General features: G+C 41.6%; 1 protein-coding gene across 4 annotated transcripts in view; it reads left to right on the forward strand.

Moving 5' to 3' along the window:
- Window positions 1–7864: 7864 nt before the first annotated feature.
- TSHZ2 (teashirt zinc finger homeobox 2) overlaps window positions 7865–23946 on the forward strand; it is a 474179-nt gene continuing 458097 nt past the window's right edge. For all 4 annotated transcript variants that reach the window (XR_009154312.1, XM_058176269.1, XM_058176271.1 and 1 more), the window contains exon 1: window positions 7865–8955. Coding sequence is in view for 3 of the 4 variants with exons in the window: in XM_058176269.1 (XP_058032252.1) it covers window positions 8916–8955 (40 nt within the window). In the remaining variant the exon portion in view is untranslated. The remainder of the gene's footprint in view (window positions 8956–23946) is intronic.

Consider the following 23946-nt stretch of genomic DNA (forward strand, 5'->3'; position numbering starts at 1 on the left):
GTCCAACCCCCGCTTAGGCAGAAAACCCTACATCACTTCAGACAAACGATTATCCAATCTCTTCTTAAAAACTTCCAGTGTTGGAGCATTCACAGCTTCTGGAAGCAAGTTGTTCCACTGATTAATTGTTTTAACTGTCAGGAAATTTCTCCTTAGTTCTAAGTTGCTTCTCTCCTTGATTAGTTTCCACCCATTGCTTCTTGTCCTACCCTCAGGTGTTTGGAGAGCAGGATATCTCCATCCAACAATTCAATGCAAAAAGTTGTAGTTTGCGTTAATCATTGTGGTTACTTTTTCATATATCATAATGTTATCCATATAGAACAGGTTATCTTCGTTTTTTCACTGTTTCTTTTCTTTTTCTTTCTATTTTTTTTTTTTTAGGGAAAATGGTATAGTCTTTTGTAGGAATATCCCAAAAAGATGGGTGACTTCCCCTGGGTTTGAAAAAATAAGCCAAACTTCTTTGAAATGAATGAAACTACTTGGTTTTTTTTTTCCTCATGGAAATCTGACTTCAGAGTTTTCTTCTCACATATGTATGCCATCAAATCAACTGTCTACCCAAATCAATCTATCAAATTTTCCTCCTTTAAACGTGGCCTGGAAATAGCAGTTTTATCACAGTTGCATTTCACTATTAAGCATCTTGAATCAGTTAATGGAGTGGAATGTCTGGTGTTTAAGAAATGCAACATATAGCCTCCTGAATTACCTTTGCCTTCCCCTATTCATTCTTCCTGAATCATTTCTTAAATATTGGTTATTATTCACCCTGTGTGACAAAGTAAAGTGTCTCCACCAGGTTATTTCATAAATGGATATTGCTTCTGGCATGTTAACTTCACCACCCTTCTGCCTGCATCCCAATGCCACGTGGATGGCAAACTAACTCTTATTTGAAAAATTGAGCAAATTTTATTTAAAACATCTTTTGTAGTGGAGTTCATCCAATTCTTCAAATGAGGTGAACTTATCATGAAACTGTGTGGCAGTTGGGCTACCATGGTCCTGGTCACCAATGCAGAAATCAATAGATAACAAGTTTAAAATTTTAATTATTCTAAACATCTTTGGGGTTCTTTATTCTGAACATCTTTGGGGTTCAAGATCAAGTGAGGTACTGATACCACTCTATAAAGCCTTAATAAGACCACACCTAGAGTACTGCATCCAGTTTTGGTCACTGTACTATAAAAAAGATGTTGAGACACTAGAAAAAGTGCAAAGAAGAACAACCAGGATAATTAGGGGACTGGAGGCTAAAACATATGAAAAACAGTTGCAGGAACTGGGCATGGCTGGCCTAGTGAAGAGAAGGACCAGGGGAGACATGATAGCAGTCTTCCAATATTTGAGGAGCTGCCACAGAGATGATGGGGTCAGGCTATTTTCCAAAGCACCTAAGGCCAGACAAAGAATAATGGATGGAAACTGAACAAGAAGAGATTCAACCTAGAAACAAGGAGAAATTTTCTGACAATGAGAACAATCAACCAATGGAACAGAAGTTGCCTTCGGAAGTTGTGGGAGCTTCATCAGTTGAGACTTTCAAGAAGTGATTGGACTGCCATTTGTCAGATATGGTGTAGGATCTCCTGCTTAGGCGGAGGGTTGGACTAGATGACCAACAAGGTCCCTTCCAACTCTGTTAATCTGTAACAATCTTTCTTCTGTGATGATGGGATGATTTCACTGGTTTGAAAAAAATACCCTTCATAGTAATGTTTTGGAAGGTATAAGTAACTGTATTTTAATTCCATTCCTGCATATTGAAGTTCTTGATATCTTTGCTTACATTAGGATCTGAAGAAAAGAGATGAGCCAAGAATTTTGATCTTGGCAAGGAAGTAGCTTCCTCTTTTAGCTCACTTCAGTATCTGATTCATGGCTCAAATGTGTAAACAGGCACCAGAGGTAAAGTTGAAGTCAAGGATTATTATCCATTTAATCTAAGGGTCACTAGTGCACTAGCCTGAAAGCTATTTTCTACTTTTAGATTACATGAAATATGGAGCATGATCCCTGAGCATGTTCAAAGTATTTTTTTTATTATTACTGACAGTTATGGCACATACACATCGACATAATTAACACACTGCACAAAGCTGTACTGTGTCATCTTTGGTTCTGGCATTGTGTGTTCTATAGCTCCAACCATTTGTGGCTTATTCAACAGTGGTTAACCAAATCATAGTTAATGTGTGAAACCAGCCATTTACGATTTTCATGAGTAGACAGAAACTATTTTCTAGATGCCTATCAAGCAAAATTCTTTTGAGTTTGCGTGTCAGCAGCAACCTTGTCATCCACATCAGACAAAAATAAAGTTCTGCTGTAAATCCAAGTTAAATTATTTCCATCCAGATAAAATTATCTGTAAAACCTCATGTTTTAATATCGATAGTAGGGGGAAAAGAATGTTTTTAAGACACGGTTGATTCTTACAGGTGACTAAATCATTCAAAATGTCTAAGATTAAAATGTAATTAGGAAATAAGCTAATAAAAACTTGCAAAATATTTTGTCTAAAAACGGATTGATTTGTGTATGCCTCCATTTGATTGATATCCTGTTTTGTCTTCAAATCACTCCATACTCCATCACCAGCCATTGACACAGCCAAATGGAAAAGCAGATATAGCTCTGGGATTTGTAATGGTTGGGTAGAAAATACATTTTCAAAGGTCAACAGCTTTTTCTACTGACCAGACTAAAGGGATGGGTTCCTGGCTCTGGAAAGGCTTACACAGTGAAGTATACTTCTTTCTCTTTTTTTAATCCTTCTGGGTAAGTCACACTTACTCTCTTGGGTCTTTCGATCTTTTTAAAATCTGTACGCTGCAATAGGCTTTTAATTTTAAAACAAAGACGCATACATACGCCTCCATTTTATTTTATTTTTTTAAGATAAGCAATGATATGCAGAATTAGTGTTCAGACACTGCAATTTGCTCACTTTTGTTTAAGCTAGTTTAAGCTTAATTGGTTTCAAGCTGCAATGGAAAAATTTGCCTTGAAGGACCTTTCAGGTTGCAGCCTACTCAAGGAAGTCAAAGTAACCGTGGAAATGGTCTAAATTACAGGCCGGTCAAACTGGCTGCCCATAGGCAGTGGCGCAGTGGTTATAGTGCAGTTAGAGCTACTTCTATCTGCAGTTTGGCAGATCAAATCTCACCAGACTCAAGGTTGACTCAGCCTTCCATCCTTCTGAGGTCGGTACAATGAGGACCCAGACTGTTGGGGGCAATATGCTGATTCTGTAAACCACTTAGAGAGGACTGTAAAGCACTGTAAAGCGGTATATAAGTCTAAGTGCTATTGCTACTGCTATGTCACATGCAGGCCACACCCACCCTGGCTCCCCAAAGGCAAAAAATGCCATGATCCTGCAGGTGACAAGATCGAGTTTGACACCCGTGGTCTAAAACCTTACTCTTTAATATATCAGGTGAGGTCTAATTAAAGCATTTATTATGCTGTACTATGAAGAACTGTCAGACAAAAAGGAAGGATTTAATCTCCTTCCTTAGTTCTGTCTGCTTGTCTACTTGTGGATGAAGCAACTAGAGAGAATGAGTGGCCACAGAAATGCATTGTAGTGACCAAGATACTCAATTTAACAAACTTCCCATTGTGACTTGAACATTTAGGCACCTGAACAATTTAGGAATACTGCAAGAGGACTATTATCAACCCTTCAAGGTAGACCAGCCTAGAAAACCAATGTCATGTAGGTCAGCACCTCTTCAATTTTAAAGCTTTAGTAACAGTTACAATATCTTTCCTTGCAATATTTTTATCTTTATGTGAACTAAAGATGGGTTTGTCAGAGATGTTTTACCCATGCAACATTCTTGGCCTGGGCTCAGATCCCTTTTAGCTGACAATTTCCTTGGTAGTGGGTCTCTCACCTGTCCTTCACATTAATTCCTTCTGCTCTCTACAAGATTTCTATAACTACCAATAGCACTTAGACTTATATACTGCTCCGTAGTGTTTTATATGGCTCAGTGGCTAAGATGTTGAGCTTGTCGATCAAAAGGTCGGCAGCTCAGCGGTTCAAATCCCTAGTGCCGCGTAACAGGGTGAGCTCTCGTTACTTGTCCCAGCTTCTGCCAACCTAGCAGTTCGAAAGCACTTAAAAAATGCAAGTATAAAAATAAGGACCACCTTTGGTGGGAAAGTAACAGCGTTCCGTGCGCCTTTGGCATTTAGTCATGCCAGCCATATGACCACAGAGACGTTTTTGGACAGCGCTGGCTCTTCAGCTGTGAAATGGAGATGAGCACTGCCCCCTAGAGTCGGGAATGACTAGCACATATGTGTGAGGGCAACCTTTACCTTTTAGTGTTTTACAATACTCTCTAGGCAGTTTTACAGAGTCACTGTATTTCCCCCAACAAACTGGGTCTTCATTTTACCGACCTCGGAAGGACGGAAGGTCAACCTTGAGCCCTATCAGGATCAAACTCCAGGCTGTAGGCAGAGTTAGCCTGCAATACTGCAGTCTAACCGCTGTGCCACCAGGGCTCCTTAATGCTAGCAGGAGTGTGTTCAGGTTTGGCAGAATATTACTCTAAATTTATTGTATTGTAGGATTTCAATTTTAGAAACAGATCAGAATTTTAAGTCCTCCACTGAGGCACATCCTAAAAAATATGCAATCCCTTGCAGTTTGGGAGTGTTCTTACATTTTCCGCTGTTAGTAGGTTCAGAATTAGAAAAGTGGGCTTTTTGCACTGGTGTACCAGCTGTGATCTGAGCTGGTCAAATTTGATGACTTCTCCATACACTATGGAAGATTATGATGAGGACTTGTTATTTATTTCTGACTGATATGCTCTAATTTGTTATGGGTTTAATTGGCCAGTTTTATAGTTCAGATTGTAATTGTATTATATTATGTGCTGCCTAGAGTGTTATTTTTGGTTGAAGGAACAACAATGGCAATCAATCAATCAAACAAACAAACAAATAACCATCCAATAGCCCTGCTGTGCAACCAGATGTATTTCAGCTTTCATTGACATGTGATCATTTTTACTATGCACCTCAACACTGGGTAAAAATCATTGGGGGCATGCAATGGAGCATCAGATTATCAATTCAATATGCAGCCATTCTCCTTAATGGCTATTTCAGTCAACAGCATTAGAGAGCTTTTATTTCTCCATTCATTTGTTTGTTTGTTTTAGATTGATTTATATGACCACCCATGTTGCAGATGTGACTCTGGGCAAATAACAAATATCAGCTCTTTTTCCCTTTTACATTCAAGAATGGATTCAGAATCTTGCAGAATCCATGCATTGGGAGAGAATGATGTGCAGAATTGTATGTTTCTTGTGTTAAAATACATTAGCCCTCATAGTTAGCTAAATGAGTTGAATGACACCAAGAAAACTAGAGACATGTCAAAAGCCAACATGTCCACATGGGAAGAATTTAAAAAATAATGTCAACTGTAATCATGCCGTGCATCAATGTGTATTTTTTAAAAAAATGAGGGCGCTTTGACCCATCTGGACTACTTCTGCAGACATTCCTGAGCCAGCCCCTAAATCCAGGAGTAAGAAAGGAAGAGAGTCCTTATTTTTCTATTAAATTTAGTTTGCAATAGCAGTCAGCCCCCCACTTTCGTTCCCCTCTGCTGAAAATAGTAGCCAAACTGCTGGATGTCTCTGCTGCAGATGTTTTCAATGTCTGGGTAACTGTCAAATTGTAACGTTACTTCCTCTTTACACATTTTACACAAGGTGAGTTCCTTTCTGGTTATGAATTCCAGGTGGAAAAAAAAACATATATATTCTGCACACCAGTCTGTGACAGGACACTTCCATCTCACCAGACTGCTTAACCCCTTCCCATCCCCTGCAAAACAGTTTAAAACTACTGCCAACCTAGCAATAATAAATCGAAATAATAATTTTTAAAAACCCACAAAAGAGGAATTACACTGACTTTCTTTCCAGTTGAGCAGTAGGAGAGAATACAAATATCCGTCCTCCACGAGTATATTGTTCCTAAGCTGTTCATGGTCATGGAGTACCAAAAATTCAATTTACTAAATCACTAATATATTTTTTTTAAAAAAAGAGCAACAAGTTTCCTCAACCGGTATGTTTGTCAGTAGATATTTTGAGATCCAAAATTTGCCTGGTGGTTTGTCAAAATTTTTAAGACATTTCTACGATTGAAAAAAAGGACTCAGAACCTAAGTAATCCAAAGAATCCCACAAAGTTCTTCTAGGTGTTCCCCCCAGAACCAACCACCCTCTGCAAATTGCAAGGATGAAATGATAAGTGTGGATTTTTGTGCGGGCAGTTGCTTTTCTCAATAGTGAAGAAATGGGCTTGTGTGTGGCAATGAAGGAGAGAGACAAGATCTAATCAATGGATTCAGGAAAAGGGAAGCTCATAGGAAAGGACACTGAATCTTTTGGGGGCGGGGGGGGGAAAGGATGGCCAGCTAAAACATCTGAAAATGGGGGGGGGGAACCCCATTCGCAAAGGCTGCAATGCTGCAGAAGTTGAAAAGAAAATGCCAGCTTTGGCTGTAAGTTTCCACAGAACAATTGATTAAATGCCCCCAAATTAATAAGGCTGTGAAAAATCTAGTTCCAAAGAGGTACAAAGCAGCAACATGAAAGTGACCATAACCAAAATACTTGCACACTGAGGGATGATGTAGTCACACAGCAGAAAACTTCATCTGGCACATGCACAGGTCCAAGAAGAAGACCCTCCCTATCTGCCCAGGTCCAAATAGACTTGTGTGCTTTGCATATGCTCTCCATGCATGCTGGGGGTTCCCCCCCCTCACAATAAGCAATTTGTGGAAATAAGACATCTATGGTAAACCCTATTTGCCTTCAGCTCTTCCCCGACTTCTTCTTCCCAGTTCAGTTTTCTCCGAGTTTGTTCTCCACTTCTGTGGATTTGTGTTCAGCACGTACCAGCATACAAACAGCTGCAGCCTTCATCTGCCCATCTCTGCCAAACACCTGGGCGAAACAGAGGAAGAGGAAATAAAAGGAAACTTCACACAGCTTGTTCCAGAGACAACCCAGTGCCTTTCAGATGCCTTTTCTCCAGCGATGAGAACTTGTCAACGTTCTATTTCCAAAAAAGTGAGGAAAAGAGAAGAGGAATTTTATAGGCTTCCAAATTTAGCTTTACGTGCAGATGAAAGGGGAGAGGAGGGGGGGAACGATGACAAAATAATATTTCAAAAGAGAAGGGAGAATTACAGAGTTAAAAACGCCCACGTGAGAGCAAGACAGACAGACAGAAAGGAAAGAAGGAAGGAAGGAAGGAAGGAAGGAAGGAAGGAAGGAACGAACGAACGAACACCTTTTTCTTTTTTTAAAAAAAAAGGGGGGGGAAAGTGTCCTGCAGAAATGCAAAGAAAGAGCAACTGTTTATATTAAAAGACTGCAGGCAGGGCCAAGGGGAAGAAGAGCTGTTATCATTAAAAAAAAAAACCTTTGATGAAAGCACTCTAAACATGTTCAGCAGCCCTAGCGTACTAGTTCACCAAACACCAAATCTGGAGACCACCTCTGCCGGGGGGGAAAAAGCCATTTTTAAAGGCCGAATTCAAGATGCAATGAATGGACCATTAAATGACCCGGCGGCGGGGGAGGGGGAGAGTAACGGGGTTCAGATTTATGAGGGGGAAAAAATGGGGCTTTGCAGGGAAAGGGTCGCAGGAGGTGGAAACGGGATAGGGGAATGTCGATAGGCACACAGGTTGGTGCTCCGGAACGGCTGCATCCCCCTCCAACCCCGTTTCCAGCGTTCGCTCCCCCCCCCACTCCGGCCCAGACGTCTGCGATCAGCCAAAGTCCTGTCTCTTTAATAAACTGACTGCCTTCTGTCTGCTCGGAGTAAATTTCATCCTGTCATCAGGTCGCGGAGGAGGGGTTTGCTAATACACAGTTTGCTCAGTGGATCGATGCTTCCTGGCATCGCCTCGTCCTGCCTGTGCGTGTGAGTGTGTGTTTGTGTGTGTATTTGTGTGTGTGTGTGGGTGAGGTATATGGATGTGGGTTAGGGTGCGTGCGTGCGTGTGTGTGAACACCCAGATTTCCTTCCACCCCCCCCGAGCTCCGCCGTTCCTCATCCACATCACTCCCAACCCGGCATCTGGCGGCTGCAAACCTGCAGGTTTTTTTTTCCTCGGCGGATAGTCGTCCAGCCGCCATAGAGAGAGCTACGCGAAGGAGGCGGAGAGGAGAAGGGGGGAAAATAATAATAATAATAATAAAAGGCCAGGGGGGGGAAGACGAGGAAATAGCAAACCTCCCCCCCCTTCTTCGCCAGCCGAGCAAACCGAACTATTTACGCATCCCGATTTTGTTATTTATTGATCCACTTTAAGAAAGAAAACAAAAAGAACCAACATTGCCCCGGCGCCCAGCGAGGGTTCCTCTCCTTTTGCCTTGGATGTGCCTGGATGTCTGCATCAAAGGAAGTCTCGCAACAGTTCAAACAAAACAAGAGGGACAAAAAAGGCGGCCCCCCCTCAGCTCCCCCAGCGCCGTTTTGGTTGTAAGAAAGAAAGAAAGAGAGTGAGAAAGAGAGAGCGAGAGAGGGGGGGGAAAGGGAGAGAAAAGAGCCCCAAACAAAGCTGCCACCCTCCGCATCCCCGAACAGGTTGATCGCGCCCCGAGGAGAAAGCGAAGGCGCTCGGCGCTGGGGTTGCCGCCGTGCCGTTGAGCGGGCTGAGAGAAGGAGGGAAAAGGGAGGAAAAACACACACGCGCGCACACACACACACACACAGGCGCGCACGCCGAGAGTGAGGGAGAAAGAGAGAGAGAGAGAGAGAGAGAGAGAAAACAAACCCCGCCAGCCTCGGAGCGGCTTCGGATCTGGGAAAAGAGAAGTGAGGTTGGAGAAAGTACAGCGATGCCAAGGCGGAAACAGCAGGCACCCAAAAGGGCGGCAGGTAAGAAAGACGGCGAGGCGCCCCGGCTCCTCTCCCCGCCTCCCCGGATCTGGGCTGGTGGGTCATCATCCCTTCAGACGTTCTCTCCGTGGGTGCGTGCCGGGGATTTCAGACGCTTCGCGCGCCCGGTTGCCAGCAGGTCTACCTCCGCCTCTTGATTATTATTATTATTATTATTTTTGCAGTCCCCTTTCTCGTTCCTCGCCCTCACACACACACATACACACACAAATACGCGCGCACGCAAGCTCCCCGAGCAATCTTGCCTTCAACTTCGACGGGATTGGAACCAGCTTCTTTTGCAGTTTCCTCTTTTTCGCTTTTTTTTGGGGGGGGGGTGGAAGGGTGCTGGCGTTTCCCTTGCCCCGCTTTTCCGAGCTACGGTTTTCTTAAACTTTCTCTCTCCTTCCTTCTCCCCCCCTCCCCTTCCCCTTCCCCACTCAACTTTCTTCCGCTCGGCTTTCACTTCGCCCCCTCGCCTCCGTCGCTCTCTTTGCCAGCCCTACTCCTCGCTTCGGGCTCCCCCCCTCCCCTCCCGGCTTGGCATCACTTGGGGCATGGGTGTGTGTGTGTGTGGAGGGGGGGGGAAGGATGGACCGTTGGACCTGTATTTTTTGCAAGGCAGGTGGCGTCCGGAAAAGATGGGCGATTTTTTGGTGTGTTTTTTTTTGGGTGGAGGGGGGGAAAGGAGGTGGGAGGGGGCCGCCAGCTGTGCTGTGTTTTTTTGGGGAAAGCTTTGTTTCTTTACTGCAGTTTGAGAGGCTTGTCCGGGAGAAAAGAGCTCGGGGTTGGGGTGGGGAGACAGGCGAAGCTCGGGTGGTGCTGCGGGTGAACCCGCCGGATTGAAGTTCAACCCTTTGATCTCTTCGGCGTGCGAAAAAGAAAGGGAAAGCAAAGCGAAAGTCCGGCCGGAAACCGAGTGAGCGTTCGGAGGTGGGGGGGGCGGGCGGGCAGCTCAGTGTGTGTGTGTGTGTGGTGGTGGGGATCCCGTGCGGTCCAGGCTTCCAGCTGCCCGGCTCGGCTCGCCTCTGCCGGGTTCGTCAAAGTTGCCAAGCCAAAGGCCCAAGCAAAGGCCGCGCGTGGGTCAAAGGCGGCGGGGGCTGCGATTTTGCAGGAGCCGGGAGAGCTCGCTCAACTTTTGGGGGAAAAAACGGTGGGCGTGGGGAGGGCAGGCAAGCGGGACGCTCCCGAGGCCGAGAAGCTGATGGATGGCTGGTCTGGCCGGGAAAGCGGTAACGGGGGAGGCTTCGCGTTGGTCTGGCTGTGAGTTCAAGTTTGGGTCGGTTGTACTTGGGAAAGAGGACCGAAGAGTTGATGGGACTCTTTTCACCGCAGCTGAAGAAGTTCGTTTCTCTTGTCACCAGACCCACTCGCCGGGGGGGGGGGAATCCACCAACAACTAGCTTTCCAGTTGATTGCCAGCTTTGATTTGACATTTGATTGATCACCTGTCATCTTGCTGCCTTTGATCTATTCATTCTTGATAGATATCAATAAATCACTCACTATGGTAACCTGAGTGCCAATGACGCAAGTCTTGCCCTCTAGACTCTTTTAGCCAGGCAAGTACAATTGTTATCTTGTTTGGCTTTAATGTGGGTGGGATTATTCTTTTATCTACCACCACCCCTTTTTTTTGTCATTGTGTCCAGTTAGATTAAAGCTGTACAACAAAGAAAGTTGCTTTAAAAAAAAAAAAGCAAATAAACTCTTCTCTACCCATGAAACTGTCTGGATATTCTGGGTGATGGGCTGGAGTAAATGCCAGTAATGCTTGAGAATAGTTAGACGCTGAAAAATAAATTTGGAAGGAAAAGATTTGGGAAAGTTTTACAAACATGATTTGGGTCAGTTGTAGGTGTATGTCTGTCTGTCTGTCTGTCTGTGTGTGTATGTGTGTGTGTGTAGTTCACATTCTCCATATTTGGAGTTTAATACACATGAAAGTATGTCAGAGAGAACTCATCTGTATATAAACTAATTTGCGAAGCAAATAATACACGACAATTACTGCTAGTATTACTATTATCTGTTTCACAGCAATGTAAAAGTACTGAAAGAAAAAAGGAAGGAAAAAAATCTTCCTTGATCTTTATGACTCTTCATGTTTTTAAACTTCCCAAGCCCAATAAGTCCTAAGGATTGAATGTTTTTGTAACTTCTGCTATCATGAAAACTCATCATCTATAAAGTATAGCTGCCGTTCCAAAATGTTCCTCTTTTTGACTGTCTTTCTTAATAAATTGCTTTTCGTTCGAAATATGCACAAGATTAGAAAGAATTAGAAAGGATTGATGGCGGAGGGGAAGGCACAGGAGGAGAGGTGATACTGGGCAGCAGCAAGTGATTTAATGGCATCTTCTCAGCTGATTCACTGTGATGCCATCCTTGGCCTGGGCCCAGGGTTATGCTTCCTTGATCATTTATTTCTCCTAAAGCTTTCCCAGACAGATACTTTGGAAAACTTGGGCACACCTCATTTTCTCTGCTCACAGAATACATGCTTGTGATTCCCTTCCAACAGTGTCTTCTTTCGGGTACTCTTTTGTTTTCCACTCTGTATGGTTTCAGCTGGTTTCTTTAAGGGACAATTTAGGTTTTGTTTTGTTTTTTTCAATGGAGTCCACCTGAAGCAAGATTAAACTGGACAACTGGCTGTGCATTGTAGTTTAGCCATTGTTGTAAGATTACTTTTTTTTGTTGTTGTTTCCCTTGTTCGGATGAAAAAAGGTTCTGTTTTAAGAGCTGAATACCGTCTCAAAATCTCTGTGCCACAGTGTGGCCTTAGAACAGGAGGAGGAGGAGGAAGGGAAGGAAATAATTGATTATCCCGATGTTTGGCACAACTATTCTGTCTTTGGCTTTCTTTATTGAGCCTTTAATCTTCCTCTTCAAAAGGGAGAAAGAGCAAAAGGGGAAAAAAAAAAAGAATTACATGTTTGGGAAAGGTCTGTCTGATTCTTTTGACTGATTACGAGTTTGACTGGGTTCGATTCAGAAAGACAAAAAGTTTACAACTTTTGAGACCGCCAGTCTGTAAGAGGAAGTGGGGGGGGGGGAGGAGAGAAAAAGAAAGAAAGTTAAGTGATGGGGTTTTGGATTTAGCTGTCTTGGTTATGGCTTAGATTTAATGCCTATGCACAACTGTAAATAATTACGTCCAAGCATCTACTTTGGAAACAGGTTTCTCCTCTGATTAATGAACATCGTAAAGGTTAGAGAGAACAAGCAAACGAATCAAGGAGGACGGCCCGCTGGATCCTGGAAACATGACAATTCCTCTCCCCCCTCCCCCATTAATTTTAAGCCATGACAACCTTATATTTTACAGAGTGCTGTAATGAAAATCAGCAATGTAAGTGGATAAGGGGATGAGGAAGGCACTTTTTAATCCTTCTCTCTTTTCCAAAAGCATCTTCAGAAATGGTACTCTGAGTCAGGGGAAAAAGAAAGGGTCAAATGCATATGTTCCTCCGGACTCCTTTCTCAGCAGCAATTGTTCTTTTTTGGGGGGGGGCTTTTGTCTGCCTAATTCTTTAAGCAGATGTTTGGATATTTTTAGGTCAGTGCCTGACATTACATCATACCTTGACTTGTGATGATATATTATCATGTGCATTGCTATCCTCCATCCCGAAAGAGCCCAAGGTGTTTTACAGATTGCCTGCCTGATTCTCCTCTTCTCCCATGGCTCCAAGGCAGCAGAAAATGCTCTTGCAGCCAATGAGATTACATCGAGAAGAAGAGAGGAAGAGGAGAATCACTCCAGGAGCGTTGTTTCTGGATGACAAAAATGCAGGTGACTCTGGGGAGTTGCCGTTGTGTGACCCAACACAATGGAAAGGAAAGGAAAAAACTAGGATTAAGTCTGAATCGATAGGTTAATTCCATTTTTATTTTTCTATATCGGAAATAGCTTTCAAACCCAATTCCACAGGATTACACGCTTCTCTCCTCCTAGGGCTTGTTGAGATGTGCATATTTTATTTTGTACATCATAAATTTGCTGTTCGTTGCTCCTGAATATAAACCTGAACTTAATAGTTTTCTCTTCTGCTTCCTCCCTGCCCTTTGGTTCCCCTCCCTACCTCTGTTGGGCCCTGAGAGGTTTCCCTTTTAAGAAGCAAAAGCCCACAAGTACAACAGAGGAAAGAAAAGAAAAGAAAAGAAAAGAAAAAAAAAGAAAAAGAAAAAGAAGGAAGGAAGGAAGGAAGGAAGGAAGGAAGGAAGGAAGGAGGGAGGGAGGGAGGGAGGGAGGGAGGGAGGAGCAGAGAGAGAGAAAGAGAGAAACCAGCTGCATCTACTTTGTTTATGGGAAGTAGAAATGAATAATGCAGAATTTGTTTTCATGAAAGTCCTTGTGTGGCAGTAAACATAAGGCTATTAGCAATCATTATTTAAAAGTTGCAATTTGCACCTTAATAGTACCAGTTATTAAAATAGTGAATGATACATTCAGACGGGGAAAATCTGCATTCTTTGGAGGCAGGCTAGGGAAGACCGTGTTCTGATTTATGCTATCAGCTTGCTCTTACCGATGAAAGCTTCGGCTTTTATATTTTGTTAGTCCTATGATTAGGAAAGATATTAAAACATTATCATCTTTAAGCAACATGAGCAACATTAGGTGTAACGGGGTTAGAGAAATGGGCTGAGCCCATTTCTTTCATTCTCCCGAGGAAACGAAAGAAATATTAAAAACACGAATGTAGACCTCAGAGTTCCTATATCACAACACGGTCAAATGACTTGAAAACAAAACTCTCCAGAAAGAAGAAATGGAAAGAGATGGGCTTATCAGAGGGGATGCATCCCCTGGTTCCTGGATCAAACTATTGGATAGTGCCCAAAGTATATTAGGAATCCTCAAAATGCCCTGATTGTGCCCTGACCCCATCAGAAGGAAAAGGTAGGAAAAAGCTAGAGATATCACACGGTAACTTGTGACAAAAGTCTAGAGACCACTTGGCAATGTAAAACCAAGTGGCACACCTAGAAAATTGCTGCTTGGGTTAAATCTGTCTTCTATTATTCTGCTACTAGTTTTCTTTAGGATATCAGAATGGAACACTGCACTGCACACGCATACGTACACAAAACACGAATCACTGTATTTCCCTAGTGTTCAGGTCTTCCTGATAGAAGCAGCTCATGTCTATTGACAGTGGGTAATGATTAGAGTTTCCTCTGATTATCATCAATAATTACGAGAGTATTCTTCACAGAACATGGTTAAATCCAGCTGGGAAAATGCCTTTTCTGTGAAGGCCATTAGATGAACAGAACTTTGCAGCCGTGGTGAATTGGCCGTGGTGAGTTGTCTGCTGTGAGTTGTCCCAATCCGGATCTACGATCCCCAACCTTACCCTCTTTTAAGGGCTGAATGCAAACACCCGTAAACTGTTCCTGAACATTTGCATGGCTGGCTGGGGATGGATGGGCTATATTCAAGAGCACGGTTGGAAGATAGCAGATGGGGTGGGCTAAAAGTAAAATTAAACATGCTCAAAGACCATTGGAGTTGGGCAGCTGTAAAACAAAATTAAAAAAGGAAGGAAGGAGGGAGGGAGGAAGGAAGGAAGGGAAGGAGGGAAGGAGGATGGAAAGGAGAAAGGAAGGAAAGAAAAGGAGGGAGGGAGGGAGGGAGGGAGGAAGGAGGAAAGAAAGGAAAGGAGGGAAGGAGGAAAGAAAGGAAAGGAGGGAGGGACGGAGGGACGGAGGAAGGAAGGAAGGAAGGAAGGTAGGTAGGTAGGTAGGTAGGTTGGTTCTCAGAGACCTGCAGAGGTACCAGTGCTTTTATCAAAATAATGAAAGCAATGTTGCATCACCCTGACCCAAGTTTTATCCCTTTCATAGTTGCCTGCAGTGTCACCACACATACATGAAAGGGCTGGACCTTGTGTCATGTCAGTGCAACTGTTGCTTTTGCCCTCCCTTGAAGCCCTTGCTCTTAGGGTTCCCTCTGGGCATCCCCCAAGGTGGAGGGGATAATGTTCGTGCTTACTTAGTTATGAGGAAGCCAAAGGGCATCTGTGCGACGTCCAGGTGCCAGTGTGCAATTATTTTTACAGCAGCCTGTCGTTTTTTTTCCTGGCATTTGATATCAGCGAAAGAATTTCTCCCACTGCGTTTTTCAGACTGGGAAGTACGGGCCCTCAAGGAGGTTGTGTAAAGCCATTGTGTAATAGAAAATGACAACAACATCAGAAGTAGCTTCTCTGCCATCTCCAATAGTAAAGTAAGGTTGGGGAAAAAAAAGAAACCCTGTAGAAGAGACTGTCAGGCAGTCTTGGAGCCCAGGGAGGGGGTTGTAGAGGGAGAGGAAGAATAGCTACTTGGTGAAGGAAGCGCTTGTAAATCAGATTTTAGAATCAAGATTAGTAAAGGATGCCTTTGGCATATCTTTTATTTGAGTTAAGCAGAGTGCCCTTGGCTCCAAGGTTTGTGGACTCTGTAGGCAGCAAATTACTAGCCAACTTCTTTTTAATCCCAGAGAGATTGAAATATGTTTCCTCCCTTTTTCTGACTGCCCATACACTGCATGGCAAAATGACGTTCATTGTGAGCTCTTTTGTCATTTGCACACCACACCAATCTCCTGAGCTACCTCAAGTTTCCACTGTCCGTAGTCTGAGTTCCCAAAAGATGAAACATTTACTACAGTTCATCCTTGACTTACGACCACAATTGAGCCCAAAATTTCTGTTGCTAAGCGAAACATTCGTTAAGTGAAATTTGGCCCCATTTTACGGTTTTTCTTGCCACAGCTGTTAAGTGAATCACTGTAGTTGTTCTGTTAGTTACATGGTTGTTAAGTGAATCAGGCCTCCCCATTAGCTTAACTTGTCAGAAGTTCGCAAAAGGGGATCAGGCGACTTCCAGGGCACCACAACTATCATAAAAACTGTCATGATCAAGCATCCGAAACAGGGGTGAAATCCACTTGCCTTTGCTACCGGTTCGCAAATGTGAGCATGCACAGAGGGTCAAAAACGGGACATGATGATGTCTGGGCGGGTGGGCGGAGCCTCCCATCACTGGTGTTACCGGTTCACCCACGCTGGATAGAACTGGCTCAATTTCAGGGGCCTCTGGTGGCGCAACAGGCTAATGCAGCCTATTATTAACAGCAACTGCTTGCAATATTGCAGGCTCAAGTCCCACCAGGCCCAAGGTTGACTCAGCCTTCCATCCTTTATAAGGTAGGTAAAATGAGGACCCAGATTGTTGGGGGGCAGTAAGTTGACATTGTATATAGTATACAAATGGATGAAGACTATTGCTTGACATAGTGTAAGCCGCCCTGAGTCTTCGGAGAAGGGCGGGATATAAATGCAAAAAAAAATAAAAAAAATTCACCACTGATCCAAATACTGATCGTGGGAATATGGGCATGCTGTAACAATTGTTAAGTGTGAAAAAATGGTCATAAGTCACTTGTTATAACTTCAAATGGCCACTAAATGAACTGTTGTTAGTTAAGGACTGTTAGTTAAGGACTGTCTGTATATTATTTCAAACGTTGGTATTAGCACCTTCATACGTCCGTTAAGATGTTGCATATAAAGCTATACCAATTCTGTAATGGTGTGCGTCTCTATAACAGCTAATAAAGACTTCTAACAAGGATTTACAATTTTTCTCACCCGAATAACTTCCTTCAATGTAACTGAAAACAATTTCTGCTAAAGTTGTTCCTAGGTATGATATCACATCAAGTGAAACTCAATACTACCAAGAACTTTTCTTCTGTCTCTTCCTCTGGCGCCTTTTCCCTCTTAAACTGCAAACTCCAGGAAATTTGTTTTTACATACACTTTGGTGCCAATTTAACTTCCCGTTTTAGCATGTGACATATTTGACTTTAGTGAAGCACCCAAATGCACAGAATTTAAAAGCTCAGAGGTTGATTTATGCAAGAAATCCAATGTATTATTTAATGGATGAAACAACAGTTGCGAATCTGGATTCATTCTGGTTTTTAAAAAAATATTCTTTGTAAAAAGTTTTTTTTTAAATAAAAAATAAAATAAAAAATATACATCGCATGGCAGACAGGTTAAGAAGGGTGTGTGACACCCTATGCTTCCTTTCCCAAGATTTAGCTGTGAAAGTAGCTTGTTGTTAATTTTATTAAGACAGCTTGCTATATATATGCTCCCATAAGTAGCGAGGTGGCATTAAGAGTATCGCCCTTCAGCCAGCCGGAAATACTAGCAATGTAAATGAATTTGGCTTCATTTATTCAGCAAATTTAACCCTTGATTTTGTATTGTTGGTCCAGCTTGACAAAGCCATTGGAGGGGAACTTACTCCTAAGTATCTGTACAAAAGATTACTGCCTGGACTTTATTTCTAGATTTGACATTAAAAGGAAGATGAGATTAGATTCTTAATCCAAAAGAAAAGGGATATTGTTAAGTTTAGAGCATGAGCTGCATTTTATCCTTTGCTGTCCTGCCGAACTGCTCTACTAAATCTTTGGGGAAGTCTGATTGTTCTTATTATAGTTGCTTTAAATCTTGACAGCAGTTTTTTTCCCTTCTTCTCCATTTGGATGACATTATTGGTATTGTGTTTTCTTAAATTATATATGTCGTTCTGGAATGCTCTTCTGCATCATCCCTATAAAAAGGATTTTTACTTCTATTTTGCTAGTGGTATAAGACATCACGCTACCTTTGAGAGATTATTAAAATGGGCTATTTTATCTGGGATTGCAGTTTCAGGAAACAGAATCTAAACATTTGTGAATATCCAATTCCACTCTAGTATACTAAAAGCACCATTTTCACAGAGTTCCCCCCCCCTTCATATTATAATAACCTCTGGTTTTCACAGAGACATATGGAACATGTATTTTTTTTCCCTTAAAACAAAAACAAAAAACCAGAGGCTTAAAGCATCTTTTGCACAATAGAAATGTTTTCATTTTGAAACAAAACCAATAAATCAGTGCACGCACACACTCAAAAAAATAACCCATCAGAAGAATAATTCCTTTGCTAGATTTCTTAGGGATCACAGACAAGCAGTTTCTCCCAAGTATTTTGACATGTCCTTTTTGGCGACCAGTGTCGATTGTTACATTGGTTTTAAAACCTAGATTTTCTCCATGTGACACATTTTTGGAGGGGAAAAAAGCCCCATTCTATTATTGTTATGATTGCCCTTGTTTTATCAACTTCCTGCTTCTAATGACTCGAGAGTATTCCTGCAGCTATTGCCATTATGAAAGCTTGTTATTCTGCAGCCTTTGAGCCATAAAATATAAATTCCATTTCCACAATCTACATATTCTTTTTTTTTTTTGTCTGACTTGCTTTCCAAACTTGCTTTCTATTTAGAATATGCTAGCAAGGGAAAAAAAATAGATTTTACTTTGGAAGATGTGTGAGAGGAAATACTGTTGGGCTCAATCCCTCCAAGACGGAGTGGTTGTGGATGCCGGCACCCCGGTACAGTCAGCTGCACCCACAGCTGACTGTTGGGGGCGAGTTATTGGCCCCAAAGGAGGTGGTACGCAACTTGGGTGTCCTCCTGGATGGACGGCTGTCCTTTGATGAACACCTGGCGGCCGTCTCCAGGAGGGCCTTTTACCAAGTTCGCTTGGTTCTCCAGTTGTGTCTCTTCCTTGACCGGGATGCCTTATGCATGGTCACTCACGCTCTGGTTACATCTCGGTTGGATTATTGCAATGCATCGCTACTACGCAGTTTGCACTGGCTTCCTGTGGTCTTTCGGGTGCGCTTCAAGATTTTGGTTACCATCTTTAAAGCGCTCCATGGCTTGGGACCCGGGTACTTACGAGACCGCCTACTGTTACCTTATGTCTCCCACCGACCCGTACGCTCCCACAGAGAGGGTCTTCTCAGGGTGCCGTCCGCCAAACAATGTCGGCTGGCAGCCCCCAGGAGCAGGGCCTTCTCTGTTGGAGCCCCAACGCTTTGGAATGAACTTCCCCCTGGCCTACGCCAAGTGCCTGATCTTCGGACCTTTCGCCGTGAGCTGAAAACACATCTATTTATTCAAGCGGGACTGGCATAATAGTTTTATTAATTTTAAATTGGGTTTTTATTGTCTTAGGGTTTTTAAATTTTTAAATTTTAATATTGGCCTTTTTGTAATTTGCTTAGTTTTAAATCTTGGTTTTAAATTGTATGTATATCAACTTTTTATCTTTGGCTGTACACCGCCCTGAGTCCTTCGGGAGAAGGGCGGTATAAAAATTTAATAAATAAATAAATAAAATAAATAAAAATTGATTCGTTAGCATCTTCTAAGTTGGTGTCACTGATGCCATCCTTGGCCTATATCAGGGGTCGACAGCCCGCAGCTCTGGAGCCGCATGTGGCTCTTTCAGCCCTCTGCTGCGGCTCCCTGTTGCTGGTCGGCTCCACAATTGATAGGGCTTTCGGTTAGGAAAAAGGACACCGCGCTAGGAGGAGACTATGATGGGAGAACCGGACTTCCGGTGGGCTCCAGAATTGAATGGGGGCTTCCAGTTAGGACCTTTGTGGCTCTTTGAGTGTTTAAGGTTGCTGACCCCTGGCCTTTATCAAAGGTTTTCCTTCCTTCATCATCTCTGCAAAGGATTTCTTGTAAAGGTTTTCAAATGAACACTTTGGCGACTAACTGACTGACTGACTGACTGACTGACTGTCTATCTATCTATCTAGCCATCCATCCATCCATCCATCCATCTATCTATCTATCATCTATCTATCTGATTTATATGGCAACCGACTGATTCTCAGGGCAACTTACAAAATATAAATATCTTCAGCCACAATCAAAAAAGCTTCTTGGATGAGAAGCGAAATGTTTTCAAAGAAAAAAAATAAAATAAAACCCAAGAAAATCCATTTGACTTTTGAAAAACACCTTTTGGAACAATAGCTTGATGAAAATTACATTTTGTTTGTCAAGTTAAATAAAACCTAAATCCTCTGTGAGTATAAAAACTTTCCAACAACGGAAGGAAAGCTTATTTCTTCCTTAAGAAATGTACTGTATTTTTTAGTTTTGGGAAAACAGAAAAAAAAAAAAAGGCCCAATGATGGCTAGCTTTTCAAACATAATGAAAAAACTGCCTATGATATATCTCTTGGCTGTTTAACATGGCCAAGGAAAACTGAGCAGAGCTAAGTGTAGCTTCTTCTAAGACAACCTGTAAAATAACTGTAAATAACTCTCTTTGCTCCTTCTTCTTCGACACAGGTGATAGTTGTCCTTTTCCCAAACCCCACAAGCAAAGGCATATAAAGGGAGAGCCAACCTACATGAGAAATGAAGCATTTAGTGATCTTTCTAACGCATGGAAAACAAAAGAAGGGGAAAAAAGGAAAAACCCACATCTTAAAACAGCAAGGCATAATTAGAAATTGTTCTTTTGTTATAGAATAAAATGACTCTCTACTCTTTCCTCCCACCCCTCAATTGAACGAGCCCTTATGTTAAAAAAAAAATAAGGTCTTAGCATGCTTGTACTTGCATTACAAATTGAAGAAAAGGCAGGGTAAGCAAGTTACTTTCCAGGCAGGGCTGCTTGGCTCTCTGGCTGCTACTCGCTTAGAAGAGATATTTTTCCCCCCAGTTCTAGTTGATTTTGTCACTTATTTTCAGGGGTTGCTCCAAAGTTTATTCCGGTAGTATTTTCCAGGAGAAGTAAATCATGAAATTCATGCGTGGTTGACAGCCAACAGCTTTGCAGGAAGGCTTGCTCATGAGTAAAAGATGTGTAACAAAAGCACCTTCTTTCTTTTACGCTCCTTGTGATGATAAACATAGTATTGTTCAACTTTATTGGGAGAGGGGGAAAAAAAAACTGAAGGAAAAAGTTGTAGCAGTTAAAGCTGCTTTTTGATTGTATTAATAGAAATTCCTCTCCGTATATTGCATCTATTATTTCCTCTTTCTAGCTCTTTGCTGGGTAAGTGTCTATATTTCCTCCTTGCATTCAATATAAAACTGCTATCATCTAATGATACCCTACCTTATTAAAGTTGTTCATGATGCAAAAGGGACCACGATAGGTGCCGTCTTCTGCCATAAATGGTTATGGAAAAGCAGGGCCGCTGAATGTGTGAAAATAACACAATCCATCTCGAATAACCATTAAACCTGGGCATGTCAGAAAAGAACGACAGGCACTACAGAAACTTTTTTCTTTCTTTTTTTTTTTACTGCAAAAGAACCAGGCCGTAGCCCCAGGTGGCATATATGCGAAGCAATAAGATTTTTAAGAAGCTCTTGGCTCTTCCTAGATCGCCCTCAGTAGACTAATTTAATTGAAAAACCTGTTTGCTGGAGTTTGTGTATGTAAACAGGCAAGGCCCAGTTTTCCTTGAGATCTCTTTTCTGGATTTTGTTAATAGTTACTTAATTTGTGGAGGGGCGGGGGGGAGACCAAATAAATTCTCATCCCACCCCTTGAACTTAAATGCTGAAGACTGTAACTGGTGAAAAAAATATATATATTATTTTTTACTATTATAAGAAAATGCTATTAAATATCCTCCAAGCATATTCCTACTTTGAATATTTGGCTTGTTTCTATAAAATTCCTTTACAGTTTGCCTTGGAAAATGAATATCGTGCTGTTTGTGATTTTAATGAAAATAATTACATCCATCAAAATCCGCAGGGTGATTTCAGCTCTTCATGTAACTGTAGAGAAAGAAGAAAAAAAGTGAATGCTTTGGATTGAACTAAAAGCAGTAGAATGTAAAAATCAAAAGCTACGTACTGCATATTCACAGTCTTTTTGTTTGTAATATTTAGATGGAGGATTCATTCTGTTCAATTATTGCTTTTTAAAAAATATTTAGTTATACTATAGCAGTAAACGTTTGCCTTTTAACTATGGCCAAATTTGAGAATTTATGGTTCTAAAGGGTTCGTTTCATTTCTATCTACAAGGTGAATGAGGTTTTTGTTTTAAAGGAAATAGCTGGGATTTTTTAAAAGACACAAAATACCAATTTGGGATTCAAAGAGAGACAAAGCATGCCAACCCCCATGGAATTTAAATGGCAGTGTTGACAAACATGGCCAAATAGGTGGAACAGAGTCATAAAAATGAGAGTTATGGCAGACAGGAAGGATCGTCTTATCTCATTCAAAACAGGAAAGGTGAAATGTACATAGTTTACCCCAAATAAAGGCGTCAAAGAATCTCGTGCTAAGTAAAAAAAGCTATATGTGTTCTGGGAATTTGTATCAATCTGCACGATAGGGAGAAATCTGTCTAGCACTGTGACTTCAGCATGTGCTGTTTGAGCATCACCAAAGGACCTATTGAAATTATTTACTTCCGTAAACAGCTGTGATAGTTAGATGTACAGTGTGTATCTTTCCCTTATTCTGCCTCTTGTCACAGTCATATTAACATGAAACCGAGTCGACTCCAAGCTAAAGAGCGCAATACGTAAAAAATGCATCACTCTTTCCTAATTTATTTTATGCTACTGGAAGAACACAATGGCCTTATTCCACTTCCCAATCCATTGCAGATTATTATTATTATTATTATTATTATTATTATTATTATTATTATTATTATTATTATTATTATTATTATTATTATTATTATTATTTTATTCTACTGGAGATATTTTCCCATCTTCCCATATTTCATTAGGAGATCAGAGTGAAATTAAAATTAGGTAAAATTGTTAAAAAATGGTGACAAAAGGCTATTCCTTCATGCTCAAGGTGATTGAATGCATATTTGTAGATTGGTCTACAAATTTGTCAGAACTGCTGCATAAAAAAGGTTGTAGAAAGAAGCAATGGATGGAAAGTAATCAAGGAGAGAACCTAGAACTAAGAAGAAATTTCCTGAGAGTTAGAACAATTAATCAGTGGAACGACTTGCCTCCAGAAGTTGTGAATGCTCCAACACTGGAAATTTTAAAGAAGAGATTGGACAACCATTTGTCTGAAATGGTATAGGGTTTCCTGCCTGAGCAGGAGATTGGACTAGAAGACCTCCAAGGTCCCTTCCATAATTGTGTTAAATAATTCTTGTGAAATTCTATGAGATTTACTTAACAGGGTAAAATGTGTCTATCATTGCCCTTTTAAAAGTCCATGAATGTGACTCACTGTGTGTATTGTGAAAAATCCAAAGCTTTCCATAAATTGTGCCATGTTCTAGCTTGAAAGCTTCTGTATTAACTTGACCATTTCCCCCCCAGTATTCACTTGTTTTTCCCATCATGGAAATCAAGACTGCCTGCATCAAATTTCCATATCATGTTCCACCTAAGTACTTATTTAGACTGTTCAGACCGCAAGACCGTTGCTTTATCTGTCCTCGGGTCTATGTAAAGTGGCGTCCTCCTGCCGTAAGAAGGACAAAGGACAGGTTATAAAATGAGATAAAGGTGGAACAGGTTATTGGAAAGGTACAAACACTTCTCTCTTTCTGCCTGTGTTTTCGACAGACCTGCTGAATTTCTGCAGTGTTGACTTTTCCTGCAAGAAATGTAGTCATTTAAATGAGGTGGAAATTTCACTGAAAATATTTTCCTTTGCATTCCCATTTGGCCACTTTGCTTCTGTTTGGTACTGTTACCTGAGAAGCAGTTTCTACACTGGATGCTGTTAGTTCTACTATGACCCATTGATAGATCTATTGGAAAACACAGTCCATTCCATAGTGATGGTTCTGGGTTCAATATTTTGCATTTTCACTTAAAGAAATAAAACAATATGAAATCTGCTGGAGAACTTGGATGAATCAACCTTCTTTAGCCTGACTTAGAATTTGGGAATTGTAGCCTCAGATAGCCATTTGTCTGAAATGGTATAGATCTCCTGCTTGAGCAGGAGGTTAAACTAGAAAACCTCCAAGGTCTATTCTGTTATTCTAACGTCCTTTCTTCCCCATGTTTTTATGAGCGATTGATTCATTAGCTTACTTATTCAGTTTAAATATGCTCCTCTCAAGGCAAAATGTGTAACAAAGCTTCAGCAATAAAATCA

This window comes from Ahaetulla prasina, chromosome 3 (genome assembly GCF_028640845.1).
Source record: "Ahaetulla prasina isolate Xishuangbanna chromosome 3, ASM2864084v1, whole genome shotgun sequence".
Classification (NCBI taxonomy): Eukaryota; Metazoa; Chordata; class Lepidosauria; order Squamata; family Colubridae; genus Ahaetulla; species Ahaetulla prasina.